We start from the raw sequence: 15,155 nt of genomic DNA on the forward strand, positions 1-15,155 counted from the left end.
AAAAAATATAAATATGTATTAAAATAAAACCTTTCTTTTTTGAATAATATAGAATGTTGAGATTGCGCATGCGTTAAATGTTTTAATTGAAAATCGCGATTGTTTTAATTGATTGGCACGATGTTTTAAATGAATGTCATGGTTGTTTTAAATGGATGTCATGTTTGTTTTAAATGGATGTAAAAACCGGTATATATATATATATCATAATTTATTTTTACATACCTGTGGCTGAAAGAAGTTCTATGATTTGCCTTACACGATTTTCTGTCAAACCAAATCTAGATATGAATGCTTTGATACACACATATGTAGAACTCTTATCTCTAACAATGTTCAGATGATACTTAAACGAATAACTATGAAATTTAGATTGTTCAATTATTAAATTTCTGCTTCATTGACGCTTAATGCTATGAACAGAAATAAGAGAAGAAATATACAAATCCTGCTCATCCTTTGTTTTCAAGTTGTTGAAATAAGATATAAGTTTTATTCTGTCATTTTCTGTTGTAACTTCAAAACACTTCAGACTAACACAGTTACATGGTATTCCTATAACATGATTTTTTAATCTCAGATCTCGAGTAAACTCTCTTTTTCTTCCATTGACTGCCTTTTTCTTTAGGTTTTTCTGTGACTGTATGGTTGTTTAGATTAGCCGCCATATTTTTTAAATGATAAATGCTGGTCACGTGACTTATTATTTTATTATCATTGGTTTAGTTATTGATAACTTGGACAACTGCGTTTTTTACCAAGTAAACATTGGACGACAGTGGTTGTTTTAAAGTTGCCCTTTTTTTAAAATGACCTTAGAACCTTATAACATAGTTTTTTTATTATGAATTTTCAAATTAAAGTAGCTTAGTACTAGAATTTCATAAAAATATCTCAAACTCAAAATTTTCAAAAAGTGGACATCTGTGGTTTTACCCGTGTGGTCACACGGGTAAAACCACAGATGTCCACTTTATATATATTTATGATGTCCACATTTCATATATATATATATATATATATATATATATATATATATATATATATATATATATATATATATATATATATATATATATATATATATATATATAAATATATATATATATATATGTATTTCATAACTTTCAGATTAATTATATATATATATATATATATATATATATATATATATATATATATATATATATATATATATATATATATATATATATATATTAAGTTTGCAATTATTAATCGTAATATAACAACTTAAAAATATTAACTTATTTTTTAAAAGAAGATCTTGAAGATCTTATCAAAAATTTCAATAGTTACGATTTCTTTATCATAGTAAGAATTTCGGAAAACATCGAGAAATACACTCCTCCATCAAAGTTTTAATGTTTCTCTTTGTTCTTTTAAATTCCATAACTGGAACGATTTTTTTATTATTAACATAATATCGACTTGCAGTTCTTCGATAAGTTGAGTGAATTTAAATTTTTTTACCTTCTACCATGCACTGAAAGAAGTTTATACCAATAGTGTTGCATGTAGTAATTACTTTTACTCCTATTCACTTTTTGTTCAAAGCCTTTGTAATTCTAAATGGCTATATATGTATAAAGTGTTTATAAGTTAAAAGTTGAACTAAGTTTTTTTTTCTAAACATTTTACTTTTAAAACTTTTTCTATAAGTTGTAAACTACTACTATTACTACTATTTAAAAATGTTTAATTTTTTTCATATTTTTTTAATTTTGCATAAGAAAGGAAGGGGGGAGGGTAAATTAATTGTTGACGTAATTTTATAGAGGGGTCTCTGAAAGTTTGAAAAGTTGTTGACAACGGGGAGGGGGAGGGATTGTTGACGTAATTAATGACAGCCCCTATTATATACTCCTTACGTCAAAAAATTGTTGACGTAATTAATGGACAGCCCCTATTATATACCCCTTTTCTTTGTGCGAACTCGACTTAGTTGTAAAAAACTTGAAAAGTATAACTTAAAAATGACTTTAACATTTACATAATTTTAAATTTAAATAAGATGATATAGCCACATTTTCTTATTAAAAAAATGTGCTGAAAGACTTTCTCGCCATTAACTCGGGTTTAGTGGCTGCTGTGAGTTCTGTGCGACGCAAGAATGAGCTTTAAGTTGCTCATTATAAATATGATATTTTTCTGTAACCCACAAAAAATATATTTTCAACAAGTCCTCAATGAGTTTTCTAGAATTTCTCAATTATTTGCTATACTATTTCCGAAAATTTGTCTTTTTGGGTTTACTGTTTATTGTAGGTTAAAGTTTGGAATAATTAAAATTATTTAAAGCAAATGTTAAAGTTTTATTAAATAAAACATTTTTTTTTTGTTATGCACATCTTTGTGTAATTTTTAATTTAGAAAATTTTTTCTGTTTTTATTAAAAACTGCAGCAATAAAATAAACAAATCTTTCATAAAAAATAGTTAACGTTTTTACCACAAATACAAAAAGATTTTTATAAAATTTTTAATGTACATTAGTAAACATATCACACCCATGCTGAACCAGAATTTAGTTTGACGAAATGACATTGGGTGATACCTTATTAGAATTGTTAAAACCATACCATTCAGGGAAAGTTAATGTAAAAAATCTTGAAACTACTCTTTAAAAAACATTTGGATTTATATGGAGATCTAAATAGGTACGACTACCAAATATATAGTCAATAATAGTACAATATATAGTCGTACGACTACCGAATATTTGATAGTCGTACGATGGGCATAATAAAGATTAGCGATTAAATTCATATTTCGAATGACTTAAATTTTTTTAAATAAACGTCACACGTAATTTGGAATTGTAATCAATTTCATTGGTTTTTGATCTTTTATCTTTAAAGTAAAATTAAAGTGGATTTATATGGATTAAGTTGTTGTGGTTTTCTCAAAAATTTTAACAATTTTATATTTGTACGGATTATATTACGTATTTTTAATGTCCTTTAAGCGTAACTTTTTTTAACGCTTTTGTGTTTTATTAAAATATGAAAGTTTCAAGAGACTTTTCATTCATTTATTTTAATGTAAAAATAAATAGTAATAGACACGCTTTATAATAACATATATTATAATAATATTATAATAAATAGTAATCAAGTTTGTAATAATGATAAAAGCAATTCATTAGATTTTCCCATCCAATGAAATATGTCATTTTTAATCGTTATTCTTTTACAATTTTAAATCTTGAAATTTTTTTTTGTTGCTATGTATTTTACGAATTTATTCTTGTTGGTTATTCCTACGCATAATCTTCAAACATATGCAGCAATACTTAGTACATTTAATACGAAGAATTATTATCATATTTGATTAGTTAGCTCGAAGTTTGTTTAGCTTCGCCAATCGAATTAAAGCGAACTCGAATATCGAATATTAGTTAAACCTCTTTTACAAAATTTATATATTCGTTTTTCGTTAAACTTCAGTTACAAAGTTTAATAAGTATTCTGTATTTTTTTTAACGAATATTGGATCCTCATAAAACTGTCAATATATATACTATATAATATTCGATCTACTATTCGTTAAAAAATGTGTTTCCCTATTCGTTAAAATCTAGTTTAAAATTCAAGAATCTAAAGTATTAACTTTCTTTTTTTTTTTTTTTGTAACTTTTGCTACACAAGTATTCCCTTGGGACATTATCAGCGATTTGTAAAATTCTTTCAAGACATCATTAATGATTTGTACACGAATAACCTTGTTTAGGTATTATATCTAGGATGTAATACCTAAACAAGGTTATGTAGGAATTCACCTGAGAACGCACATAAAAGCATAGCGCTAAACTTAGGAATCGGGTAATACAAGGGAAATAAAAGGATTAGTAGAGATTATTTAATAAAGTGACATTTATTAGTTTTTGTTTTTATATTATTTTATTATCAACACAAATTTGACGTTCTTCCTTTGATGAAGTTTTTATTTAAGCGACATATCATTCACTTCCTTATAATTATTACAATTTTTTTTTTTTACTAGTACTTTTTATTATTACTATTATTTTTTATTTACGTTATTATTAATTGTTTAGCATCACTTAATAATATTTTGTTATACGTAATTATAAGTAATAAAATATACAGCATCCAAAGTAGAAATATAAAATTCTGTCAAATAACTTTCCTCTATTTACCTTAGCTGCTTCTGAATTAGTTTTCGTTGACAAATTTAAGTATCTAGGTCACATGATTGAAAAAAAAATTAACTGATAATGCTGACATAAATCGAGAGATGAAATGACTATATATGCGTGCAAATAATCTTATCAGACAGATTAAGAGATGGTTATTTAAGACATGTTGTCTTTGTTTGTATGTTATAATTTTAGTGTAAAAATTCTGTTAAATTTACCATTTTGTTACAGAAAAATGTTCTAAAATGTTTTTTGGCTATGACAAGTACTCAAGTTTTACAAATATGTTTATGAAATTATAATTGCCTCTATTGCTTAACTGTAGACATAGTCATAAAAATCAGTTTGTCGCCTGCGCCAGTAGCAATGCTGCTGTGTATGCAGTAAACAGAATTATTAATTGATTATGTTTACCTTAACTATGGACCTTTCGTAGTACTTGTTGTCTGAATCAAATAAATAATAATAATACATACACAATTTATATTGTCATTTATTATTAATATCATTATCATTGTTGTTGTTGTTTTTATTTACTTTTAGTGTTACTTTTATAACTTTTAAAGTTTAGTGTCACTGCTTAGAACAAATTGCCGTTTGTTATTATTATTATCATTAAACAACTTTGTCTATACATATTTAATGTATACACATTGGAGCACAAGGGTACACAAGCAAATGTTCATAATATACATCACACATTTTTAGGAGCTTTTTTATTCCTTCACACTCCTGTCGCAAAGTGTTACACTGACGTCACACCCCTCCAACAGCGTGACGTAATTTATAAACAGCTTTCAAGGCTTTTTTTTCTATATTTTGAGGTGCTTTACTAAATGATGATTTATGATTTAATAAAAATTGTCGACTATCAAAAGCTTCGGATGAAAATAAAGATTAAAAATAACGAATCAATCTTTGCATACTATTTGAAGCACGATATTTACACACTACCTTTTAGGGTAGAAAATTATATTAAAAACAATTTTTTCTCATACAATTTTCTAACTTAAAGGTATAATTTTCTACCTTATAAGGTAGAAAATTATACCTTACTAAGGGTATATCACATACCCTACCTTAACTAAAAATTTCTACCTTTAATTTTTAGTGTGTAGACAAACCGTGTGCCTATCATATATTCTATCCTTTCTTTGAACTAAACTAGCTAATATATAATAATGAAATTATCATGGGAAGGTATAAACATTGTTCTAATTTTAAGGTTGAAATTGCGTTTGACATCATTTTGTTAATAATCTTAAAATAAACTTGTGAAACTTTGAAGTCCAATATCTTGAGAACAAATAAATATTTTTTGAAAAATATTTTTCATTGACCTTCTAGTACAAATAGCAACAACATTAAAAGAATTTTGAAGAAAGTCGCTATTGAGCTCTGCTTGATTGTTACAGAAGCCGGCTATTGATAAAAAAAAATTAGTCACTATTTCTGAAGATTTAGTCAAACTTTCAAATCCAGTATCTAGAAAACCCATATATATTTTTTTCAATGCCTGAATAACACCAATTTAAAACGCTAAAATTATCTTTTGACTTGTCAGTATAAGTCTTAAATAACGGATTTTATTTTAAAATCACAAAGTAAAAGAATGCTAAAAACTTTGTAATGAAATAGTTGATGTTGAATATTTTAACACCTTTGGAAAACCTGTAAAATGTAAAAAGTAACCAAGTCTAACTATTTTTTCTAATAATTAAATAAAAAATTTTTAGCTATTATTTTTTAATATTTTGCTATTACTAAGAATTACATCGAAATAAAGTTATGAATAAAACGTTATATATTTTGAAAGAAACTTTTGAAAACCTGCCGTAATATCACGTACAAATACTTACTATTCAGTGATGTGTTTTTTTTAAATTTGCTTATTTTTTTTATAGGTTTTCGAAAGTTTTTATTTATGCGTGACAACAAGTGACTTTTTAATTGACAATTGATGACGTCACAAATATGACTGATAAATAGCTTTTTTTACTGAGTATTTGTAATAGTAATTTGCCATGTGAATTTTTGTTTTATTTTTTGATGACCTTGACAATTTTGTCATATGTTTGATGACAATGACATTAAAAATTATTATTTTTTAACAAGTCGGTTTTTTTTTTTTTTAATTCCAGGTGTGAAAGACTACTGCGAGCGGTATGGAACAAATATAGAAGCGATATGTAAAGAGCAAGAAAGCACCCGGTCATGGTCTGGTTCCACTATGGAGGCGATACATCAAGCAATGTGTGAGAAAATTCCGCTTGAGTCTCTAAACGACAGACGCGCACTACGTGATCAACGACTAAGTGCACTTGCTGTTCATCGGAAGTACGCAGATCATAAATGATGTTATACAATTTTTTGTTCTTTAATATATAGAAAAGATAAAAACTAAATTTAGTTATTTTTGAATTTTTTAAAGTTATTTATATTTTTTTTACTTTAATCCTAAAAATATAATAAAACATACGCAAGATAAAGGAAATTTGAACACAATAATAAATGGTATTACTATGTAAGCTAAAAGGAACACAGTAAACACATATGAAAAAAAGGTTTTCAGCTTAGTCGTGTCAATTTTTTATGACAATGAAAAGTTAAAATTGGTGTATTGTAAGCTTTAATCATATCTTATAAATGTAAGCTTTAATCATATCTTATAAACATAAGCTTTAATCATATCTAGAACTATATTCTAGGATTTAAACTTGAAAGAAAAAGGGTATGATTGAAAAGTCTGGTTTTTCAAAAGGAGTGACATATGTAAACTAAATTAGAATTTCAAAAAAAAGTTTAAAATGGGGCAAAAATACCTAACATACTACCTATAAATATCTGTTTAACTTTGAGAAAAGACATTGTTAGCAGAATTCTAAAATTTTAGTTATAGGCATTTAAAACTTGTGTCACGGAAGAAACAACAAGTACCTTCCGAGACACAAGTTTCAATGGCTATAACAAAAAATTTAATATTCCAATGCAATATCTTTACCTGAAATTAAATAAGTCTTTATAGGTAGCTAATTAGGTATTATTGCCCCCTGCTAAACGTTTTTAATTTTTTTTGAATTTCCAATTTAGTTTATAAAGATCATTCTTTTTGAAAAAAAGACTTTTCAATCCTGCCTAGAGATAAATCCACAATGAGCAAAGCAACTACAAGTCCAATCTTTGACTATTTTGATATTGATTAAAACAATCATTCAAAAGAAATTTTTCAAAATAAAAATATCAAGATGAGAAGCATCTGGAAAAAAAAGTTTTTGTAAATTCACATTTCTTGAATTTAAACATTTCTCCTTATATAGTTTAGGTGCAAAAGTAATAAAATTCCTGTTCTATATCAAAAAAAGACATTAAAAAGGTAGGAAGCCTTTGGTTAAAAACTTTTCAAAAATTATTTCGAAAGGTTTAGTGGTTGCAGGTATTAGGCTTATACAACCATTTTCGTTTATGGAATAATTATATTTTTGCATACAATATAGAAACACAAAAATAAAAAAAACTGATGTTTTTAAAAACAATCGGCATCGGCCGATGGTTACTAAGACCGATGCCGATGCATTGGCTAAATGATCGATGAATCAGCAGGCCGATGCATCGGTGCACCCCTTGTATAGACTAAGAAATCAGAAGTGAATTTATGTCCGCATAAAAATCAAGGAAAGTAAACAAAAAAATGTGTCAATATATGAACTAATTTTACAAAAGAAAAAACAATGAAAAAAGTTAATTTAAAAGAAATAAAAAATCAGTTTATAAATATCAATAATAATTTGGTTAGTTTTTTATTTTTTTCAATGGTAAAATATTTATCAGTTTTATTTTGGATTAACACTTTGGAGAATCTGGTTTTTCATGAGTCATGTAACTTAATTAATAAATCTATGAGCTGAGTCATCGATTGAACAATTGAGCCACTCAATCTTAATCGTTTAAAGCTTCTTTTTATCTACAAATATTTTTCATTTACTTTTTTTTCCTTTTTTTCTGGCGTATTTATAATTGAAATAAGGTTGAATGCTTCTTAAAATTGTTTACATTTTAAAATGAATTTTAGTATTTTATAATTTTAAAAACTTTATTTATATTTATTTATATAGTTTCAAGTTTAGTTATTAGCTTGAGCATCTATAGCGCAGTGGTTAGAGCGTTTGCTTCAGAATGGAGCGGTCCCTGGTTCATTACCAGCTCTGAAGATAATTGTGGTAAAGAAGGTGGTTTGTACTATCTAGTTAAACGCTGTTCCGCAATGCTCTTTGAATAGACTTTAGGACTTCTTAGAGCACGTTAACAATCAGATTAAAAAAACATTTTAGAAATTTTAGGATATAGATGTGTAAAGTAAACTAATGGCTTTATTGTAGTACAGCAATGATGTATTTGAAACACCTGTGTAAAAAAGTTGAACAGATATTTGTAATATTTATTATATAATAAAATTTATAATAAACAGAGATATAAATAAATTCATATATATCAAAAAGTTGCACATCTATAAATTATATATATATAATTAAGGTAGAAGGGTTAGAAAAAGTAATTCGTTTAAAAAAAAATTTTTTTTTTTTCCCTCATAAAATGGTTTGTAAATTCTATATTTTTTTATTTTTTACTTGATTTTAATTCCATGCGCTTTGAACGTGAAATATTTTGTTCAAATGACTTAGAGTTAATAACAGTTCCTCATAGTCCAATTAAAATAAAAACAATTTTAACATCATATGGACAATTTATAACTGTGTAAAATTGCTGAAGTAATACCTTTTTCAAAAGTTTGTTTTCAAACAAATATATTTTTTGGGCATCAAGATAAAATTAATGCAATAACCCAGTATGCACGGAACATAAAAAAGACGTCTTTTGAACGTCTTTTAAACGTATCGAACTTCTTTTGTACGTTTTCGACGTCTTTTGAACGTTCAAAAGACATCTTTTTTTGGTTCGGTGCCCATTGGGAAGACAAAGTCTGCCCATGTTCACATTTTGATAATAATTCGTCATTTGACAGATCAGAAAACACTGGTTTGAAAAGGTTACAAATCCATATTGGTAGATATACATGTACTTGCATAGTATTTTAAAGTACTATGTAATTTTCCATTTTTATATTGACGCCAACGAGTTTAGGTTTATGAGCAAAAACAGTGGGAAAACTTCTAATTCGAATATCCAGTATAGTAGAACAAAATGGCTCATATTGCCTTTTTCGTGGCATATATGTTATTTGTATAACTTCTTAGAATGAACCATAATAGTTTTGCATACTGTTAATCATATCTACAGTCAGTTTATTATTTCCACCTAATGGAGTTGACGTTCCTTTGTAACTTTTGATTAGGCTACGTAGCCGCGTACCCATTCTTTTTTGTACATATGCAATACACTTTAGTTTTTCTGGAGTTTTTATATAGCCTTTATATGGCTTGGATTTTACTACTTCTTTAAAAGATGGATTTTACTAAAGATATCTCAGTCTCTAAGATAATGGATACAGATAATATTATTACTTTTAATTAAACGTGCAAAGATTTCAATAGCACCAGCTATTGACCGAGAAGTTTATGATTAATATGACATAAATGATGAGCTTTCCAAGTATTGAGTTGAACTTATTTATTTTTCCATATTCTGCAGCCCATACAAAATTTTCATATTCCTTTGTAATCAACACACTTATCACCTGCAATTGCTCTTACAAATCCATTAAGATAAACGTGACCACGTTGTTGCCATGCACCATCAGCTTTAACATCTTTCATTATTGGTTTTATACCATCAACATGGTTGTTTTTTATTTCAGTTGAGGCATACTTCAGACTCTTTTTAGCATAAACTTTTGCTACATCTATATTTAGTTTTCTAAATGGAGTAGCTGTCAAACATTGTTTATATTTGAGAAGTAAAATGCAAAAAGGTTGACAAATATAAGATTAAAACCGCATGCACAAAAGTTGATACAAAAAACTGCAAAACGTTGCAATATCATTTCATTTGATAATCTTTAACTATTACAGTTCTTTCATTGGCTAATGTTTTAATGAATGATTTAATGCGTTGGGTAATGTTGTTTTTTTGGGTAAATACATAGGCAAAACAAAATGTACGTGGTTGCTTAAAAATCTTATAAACTAAAATGTAATAAATAAAAGTTAAACAAATTTTCTTCAAAATATGTAAAAAACAATGGCAATATTTTATAAACATTTCGTATTTTTTTTAGCCCTACCACCTCAAGCAAACAAAATCATGTATATTTTAGTCATCCTCTTAAAAAACCTTTAAAAGAATTAAAACCAATCCCTAATATTATTCTATAACTTGGTATCTCTGGTAACAATGATATTTACTCTAACTCATAATACTGATAAACAGATTTTATGCACGTTGCTATGAAAAATTTTAAAAAATTTATTTACTTTTATCCAATGTAATCTACTTATGGAAATTGATTGTTTTACCTGACGTTACTAAAGTTACTAGACTCAATTAGAAAAAACTTGAAAACAATAATAAAGTTGTTGTCAATGCTGTTGGTCATCAAAAAGTTTTAAAAAAATAACAAAGAGAAGATTATGTCATGCTTTTTTGCATTCAAAAAAATTCCGAGATTTCCAATGAGAGTGTATAGCTATTTATAACGGATTTAGATTCTTAACAATGGACTAATCATTAAAATATAGCAGTGTAAAGTGAACGCTTACCAATATCATTAACGTACTTTGAATTTCAACTTCAATTTCTTGTTAAAGATAATAAACTAATTTATGAACTTACACATATAATCTTTGAGTAACTGAAATTAAACAGTGTTGTTTTGTTTTGATTGTTTATAAAAATCTTGTGTGAGTTTAACCGTGGAAATAATTCTGTTGGTTTGTGAAGTTTTTCTTTGAAAAAAGACGCAAGTGAAGCTATTATTTGTTTTAAAACATGAAGATTATCAAACTTTTTACTAAATGTAATGGTTATTTAGTCTCTTTCTCTTGCAATCTCACTCATATATATATATATATATATATATATATATATATATATATATATATATATATATATATATATATATATATATATATATATATATATATATATATATATATATATATATATATATATAATCTATGTTATAAACTAAATGAAAAAGTTGTGAATGAGTTATAAAAATCTTTTTTTAAAGTGTTTTTGATCTCAAAACTCCTGAAGGTGGAGATAAGACAAGATAACTCTGCCCTTCGGGATTTGTTTTTGAAAGTTACGTTCTAAATGTCTTTTAGACGTTTTTTAAACGTCTTTAAAACCTTCTTTACGTAAGAATGTTTAAAAGACGTTAAAAAGACATTTAAAATACATTTAGAACGTAACTTTTAAAAACAAATGCCCGCTGAGTGATTAAATATGGGGTTTTGTTTTGGGTTTTATTTTGTTTTAAGAGACTTTTTGTTTTATAACTTTTTTATTTGACTCCAGTATAAACATAGAAGTATAAAATACTGGAGTTTTGTGTTAAAAAACTATAATTCACCAATGTTGGCAGGTTAAACAATTAAAATATTTTGTACCACTAAATGTAAAAACGTCTTGAGCTGTTATTAATTCCCGAATTAACCTAAATACTTTGAGTATTCTAAATGTATTTACAATTCTAGAAAAATTTTAAGTTTGGAATATTTTTGCTTCAAAATTTACATGCAAAATTGAAATCGAATTAAATGTGAAGTCGAAAACTTGATGAAAAAAACTGATCTAAAGTTTATTACTTTAATTAACAAATCCTCACTAGAGTAAAGTTGCATCTAAAGGAATCTTGAAGTCTATATTAAAGGAATCTTGAAGTCTATACTATAGGAATCTTGAAGTCTATATTATAGGAATCTTGAAGTCTATATTATAGGAATCTTGAAGTCTATATTATAGGAATCTTGAAGTCTATATAATAGGAATCTTGAAGTCTATATTATAGGAATCTTGAAGTCTATATTATAGGAATCTTGAAGTCTATATTATAGGAATCTTGAAGTCTATATTATAGGAATCTTGAAGTCTATATTATAGGAATCTTGAAGTCTATATTATAGGAATCTTGAAGTCTATATTAAAGGAATCTTGAAGTCTATACTATAGGAATCTTGAAGTCTATATTATAGGAATCTTGAAGTCTATATTATAGGAATCTTGAAGTCTATATTATAGGAATCTTGAAGTCTATATAATAGGAATCTTGAAGTCTATATTATAGGAATCTTGAAGTCTATATTATAGGAATCTTGAAGTCTATATTATAGGAATCTTGAAGTCTATATTATAGGAATCTTGAAGTCTATATTATAGGAATCTTGAAGTCTATATTATTAATAAACCTTAATTTCAAAGAGTTTATAAAAGAGTAAAGTTTTTAAAATATCTTGATGTGAAGAAGAATTTTGCAAGAAAAATATTTAAATAGACTAAATAATAGAAATTAAACATGTTCATAGTTTAAGAAACTAAATAATGAAGAAAACGCTTTAAACATAGAAGCAATAAGGTCAACGCACAAAAATGTTACTTAACTAATTATTATGTATTTTTTGACCCACTCTAACTTACACCCTAATGCATATATGTTTATGTGTGTTTTCGTCTATATTTATCTTTCTTTTAGATTGATTTCATAAATCAACTTTTTATTTACGGTAAGATTTATTTAACTCATTTAAAAAATTTATAGTTAATTGTTTATTAATTATTTTTATTTAGCGCGCCATTATCATCCTACCAATAACACTAGTTCGTTTGAAGATCTTAATACAAGAAGATCAAATACTGACAACCAGCAAAATAAATTAAAAAAGAGCTTCTCTTCTTTTACAGTTGATAAAAACTATTTGCAACCTTTAAATTTAGAACCAAGACAAGTGTTACTTAAGCTTGAAAAAGCTTGTAGTAGTGACATTGTTTATACAAAGTTAGAAAACAACAACAACAACAACAACAACAACAACAACAACAACAACAACAACAACAACAACATCAACTTCATCAGTAATAACAACAATAACAATAATAATAGCAATAATTACAGCAACGAAGAGCAATGTTCGACACACAAAAATTTAGAAGATTTATATGCTAAAGTTATAAAAAAAAAAGACGAGTTTAATAATGGAAATAGTTCAGATTATAATCGTACCATTAGTAACTTACCAAGAACAAGTAGTTTAACATCAAAAACAGATAATGGTGCAACAGAAGAAAAAAAAATTAAGCGTAAAAAAATACTACAATCGCATATGAGCGTTGACCAAGATAGACAACTGATCAGGATTCCAAAAAACAAACCTTCAATAGGTAAAAATAAATTTATTAAGATTATATATATGTATAAAAATGTTTATTACAATGAAAAAATATTAAATAAAACTTATACCTCACTACCTAATTGTTAATTATATTTATAGGTATTAGTATATCAGGTGGAAAATCTCTTAATTTCGATCGCAGTATTAAAATTACAGCATTACATCCAGGGGGTGCAGCTGACGGGAGTAACTTGAAGGTATCAAATGCTTGTTTAGTTATAAGAATAAAAATATATTTTAAATACTTTTAATATTATTAAGCAATAAGCAGGCCTGTTGCTATACTTTTATTTTTTTCGAAAGAGCTAACCGGTATAAGGTATATAAGGAGCTGCTACTTTTTGAGTTAAATACTTCCTTATATTAATTTAAAAAGATTAATTTTTTTTAATCAACTTATTTTAAATTTAAATTTCTTGATATTTATTTAACTATAACAACTATTGGATATAATTGTACAGTGGCGTAACTATGGAGGTGTGGAGGGTGTGGGCTGAACGGGAGACCATCACGACCTGACACAGAGGGGTGACACCAAAATGAAAAAAATAAAAATATGACAGAACTGCTCATGCGCGTGTTAATTTATTATTACGTTTGGCATAACCAATAGTTTTCAGGTTTAGATTTTTTCGTACTTTTTATTAATAACACTGCTATTCACACAAATTTTTTTCGAACGGGGTGACATCGAAAGTTTACCGCGCAAGGCAACATAAACCCCAGGAACGCCACTGTAATTGTATATTATATCGTAATTCATATTGTATGTAATATCCTGTTTTATTTCGCGTTTGTTATATCTTATTTAATATCGGGTCTAAATCTTCATTATATCTTTAAAAATTACGAAGATTTTGATTAATATTTCATATTTCCATATTATATATCTTCAATATTTCTTTGAAAAGATTTTTCAAAACGTATGAAGTAATTATAGGACATGAAAGAAAAATATTAAGTATTGAAACAGTTATGCTTATAGGCAGGCCAAAGTATTGTTTAGGAAGAGTTAAACTCAAAACAACCCCCAGTAATGACGGGCCTGATTTAAAATAAGATAAAATTACATTTTGTTTCAAACAGTTTCAGTAATTTTATTAAATCAAACTACAATTACGTTACATAGGTTGGTCAAGTTATATTGTCAGTTGATGGTAAAAGTTTGCTAAACCTTACACACGAAGAAGCTGTAGATTTAATCAGAGATTCGTTTTATAAAAATGTATCACCAACTATTGAGTTTATGGTTTATTAAAGGTTTCGATGGTTATTTTTTTTATTAGAACTTTTTTTAATACTTAGCCTTTTCATTAATAGTCTTTTCCTAAAAAAATGATGCATTTTTTGTATATAGCTAATGTATTTATTTAATTTTGTATAAATATAGTTTTGAATAAAATTAAAAATTATTATACTTCATAATCTGAGTATTGTTTGGAAATTCGAAAGAAATAAAAATAGTTTTAAATAGTTAATACCTATAGTATATAATTTAATAAAAAAGTTAATACCTATAGTTAATAATTATACCTGGAGATTGCGTATTATTTGAACATTCAATTACAAGTGGTGACGATTGGGTATTGTTTAAAATTTTATATACAAGTGCTGAAAATCTCAATACATTCT

The 15,155-nt window shown here is 26.4% G+C and overlaps 2 protein-coding genes and 1 long non-coding RNA gene across 3 annotated transcripts in view; 2 read left to right on the plus strand and 1 right to left on the minus strand.

The window, feature by feature from the left end:
• The window catches only part of LOC136078000 (uncharacterized), a 10,194-nt gene extending 5,930 nt beyond the window's left edge, over positions 1-4,264 (minus strand). The window contains exon 1 of the long non-coding RNA XR_010637438.1: positions 4,177-4,264. This is a non-coding gene — a long non-coding RNA (uncharacterized LOC136078000). The remainder of the gene's footprint in view (positions 1-4,176) is intronic.
• The window catches only part of LOC100202070 (lambda-crystallin), a 70,043-nt gene extending 63,454 nt beyond the window's left edge, over positions 1-6,589 (plus strand). Inside the window, exon 8 of the mRNA XM_065792589.1 lies at positions 6,318-6,589. Coding sequence (XP_065648661.1) covers positions 6,318-6,532 — 215 coding nt within the window. The 3' untranslated portion in view covers positions 6,533-6,589. The remainder of the gene's footprint in view (positions 1-6,317) is intronic.
• Positions 6,590-10,847: 4,258 nt separating this feature from the next.
• LOC105843457 (putative uncharacterized protein DDB_G0286751) lies at positions 10,848-14,942 on the plus strand. Its single transcript, XM_065792590.1, has 4 exons — positions 10,848-11,146; positions 12,922-13,512; positions 13,623-13,720; positions 14,653-14,942. The coding sequence occupies exons 1-4, from the start codon at positions 11,119-11,121 to the stop codon at positions 14,779-14,781; spliced, it is 846 nt and encodes a 281-aa protein (XP_065648662.1). The 5' UTR covers positions 10,848-11,118; the 3' UTR covers positions 14,782-14,942.
• The last annotated feature ends 213 nt before the right edge of the window (positions 14,943-15,155 follow it).

Source organism: Hydra vulgaris, chromosome 03, assembly GCF_038396675.1.
Source record: "Hydra vulgaris chromosome 03, alternate assembly HydraT2T_AEP".
NCBI classification, from domain to species: domain Eukaryota; kingdom Metazoa; phylum Cnidaria; class Hydrozoa; order Anthoathecata; family Hydridae; genus Hydra; species Hydra vulgaris.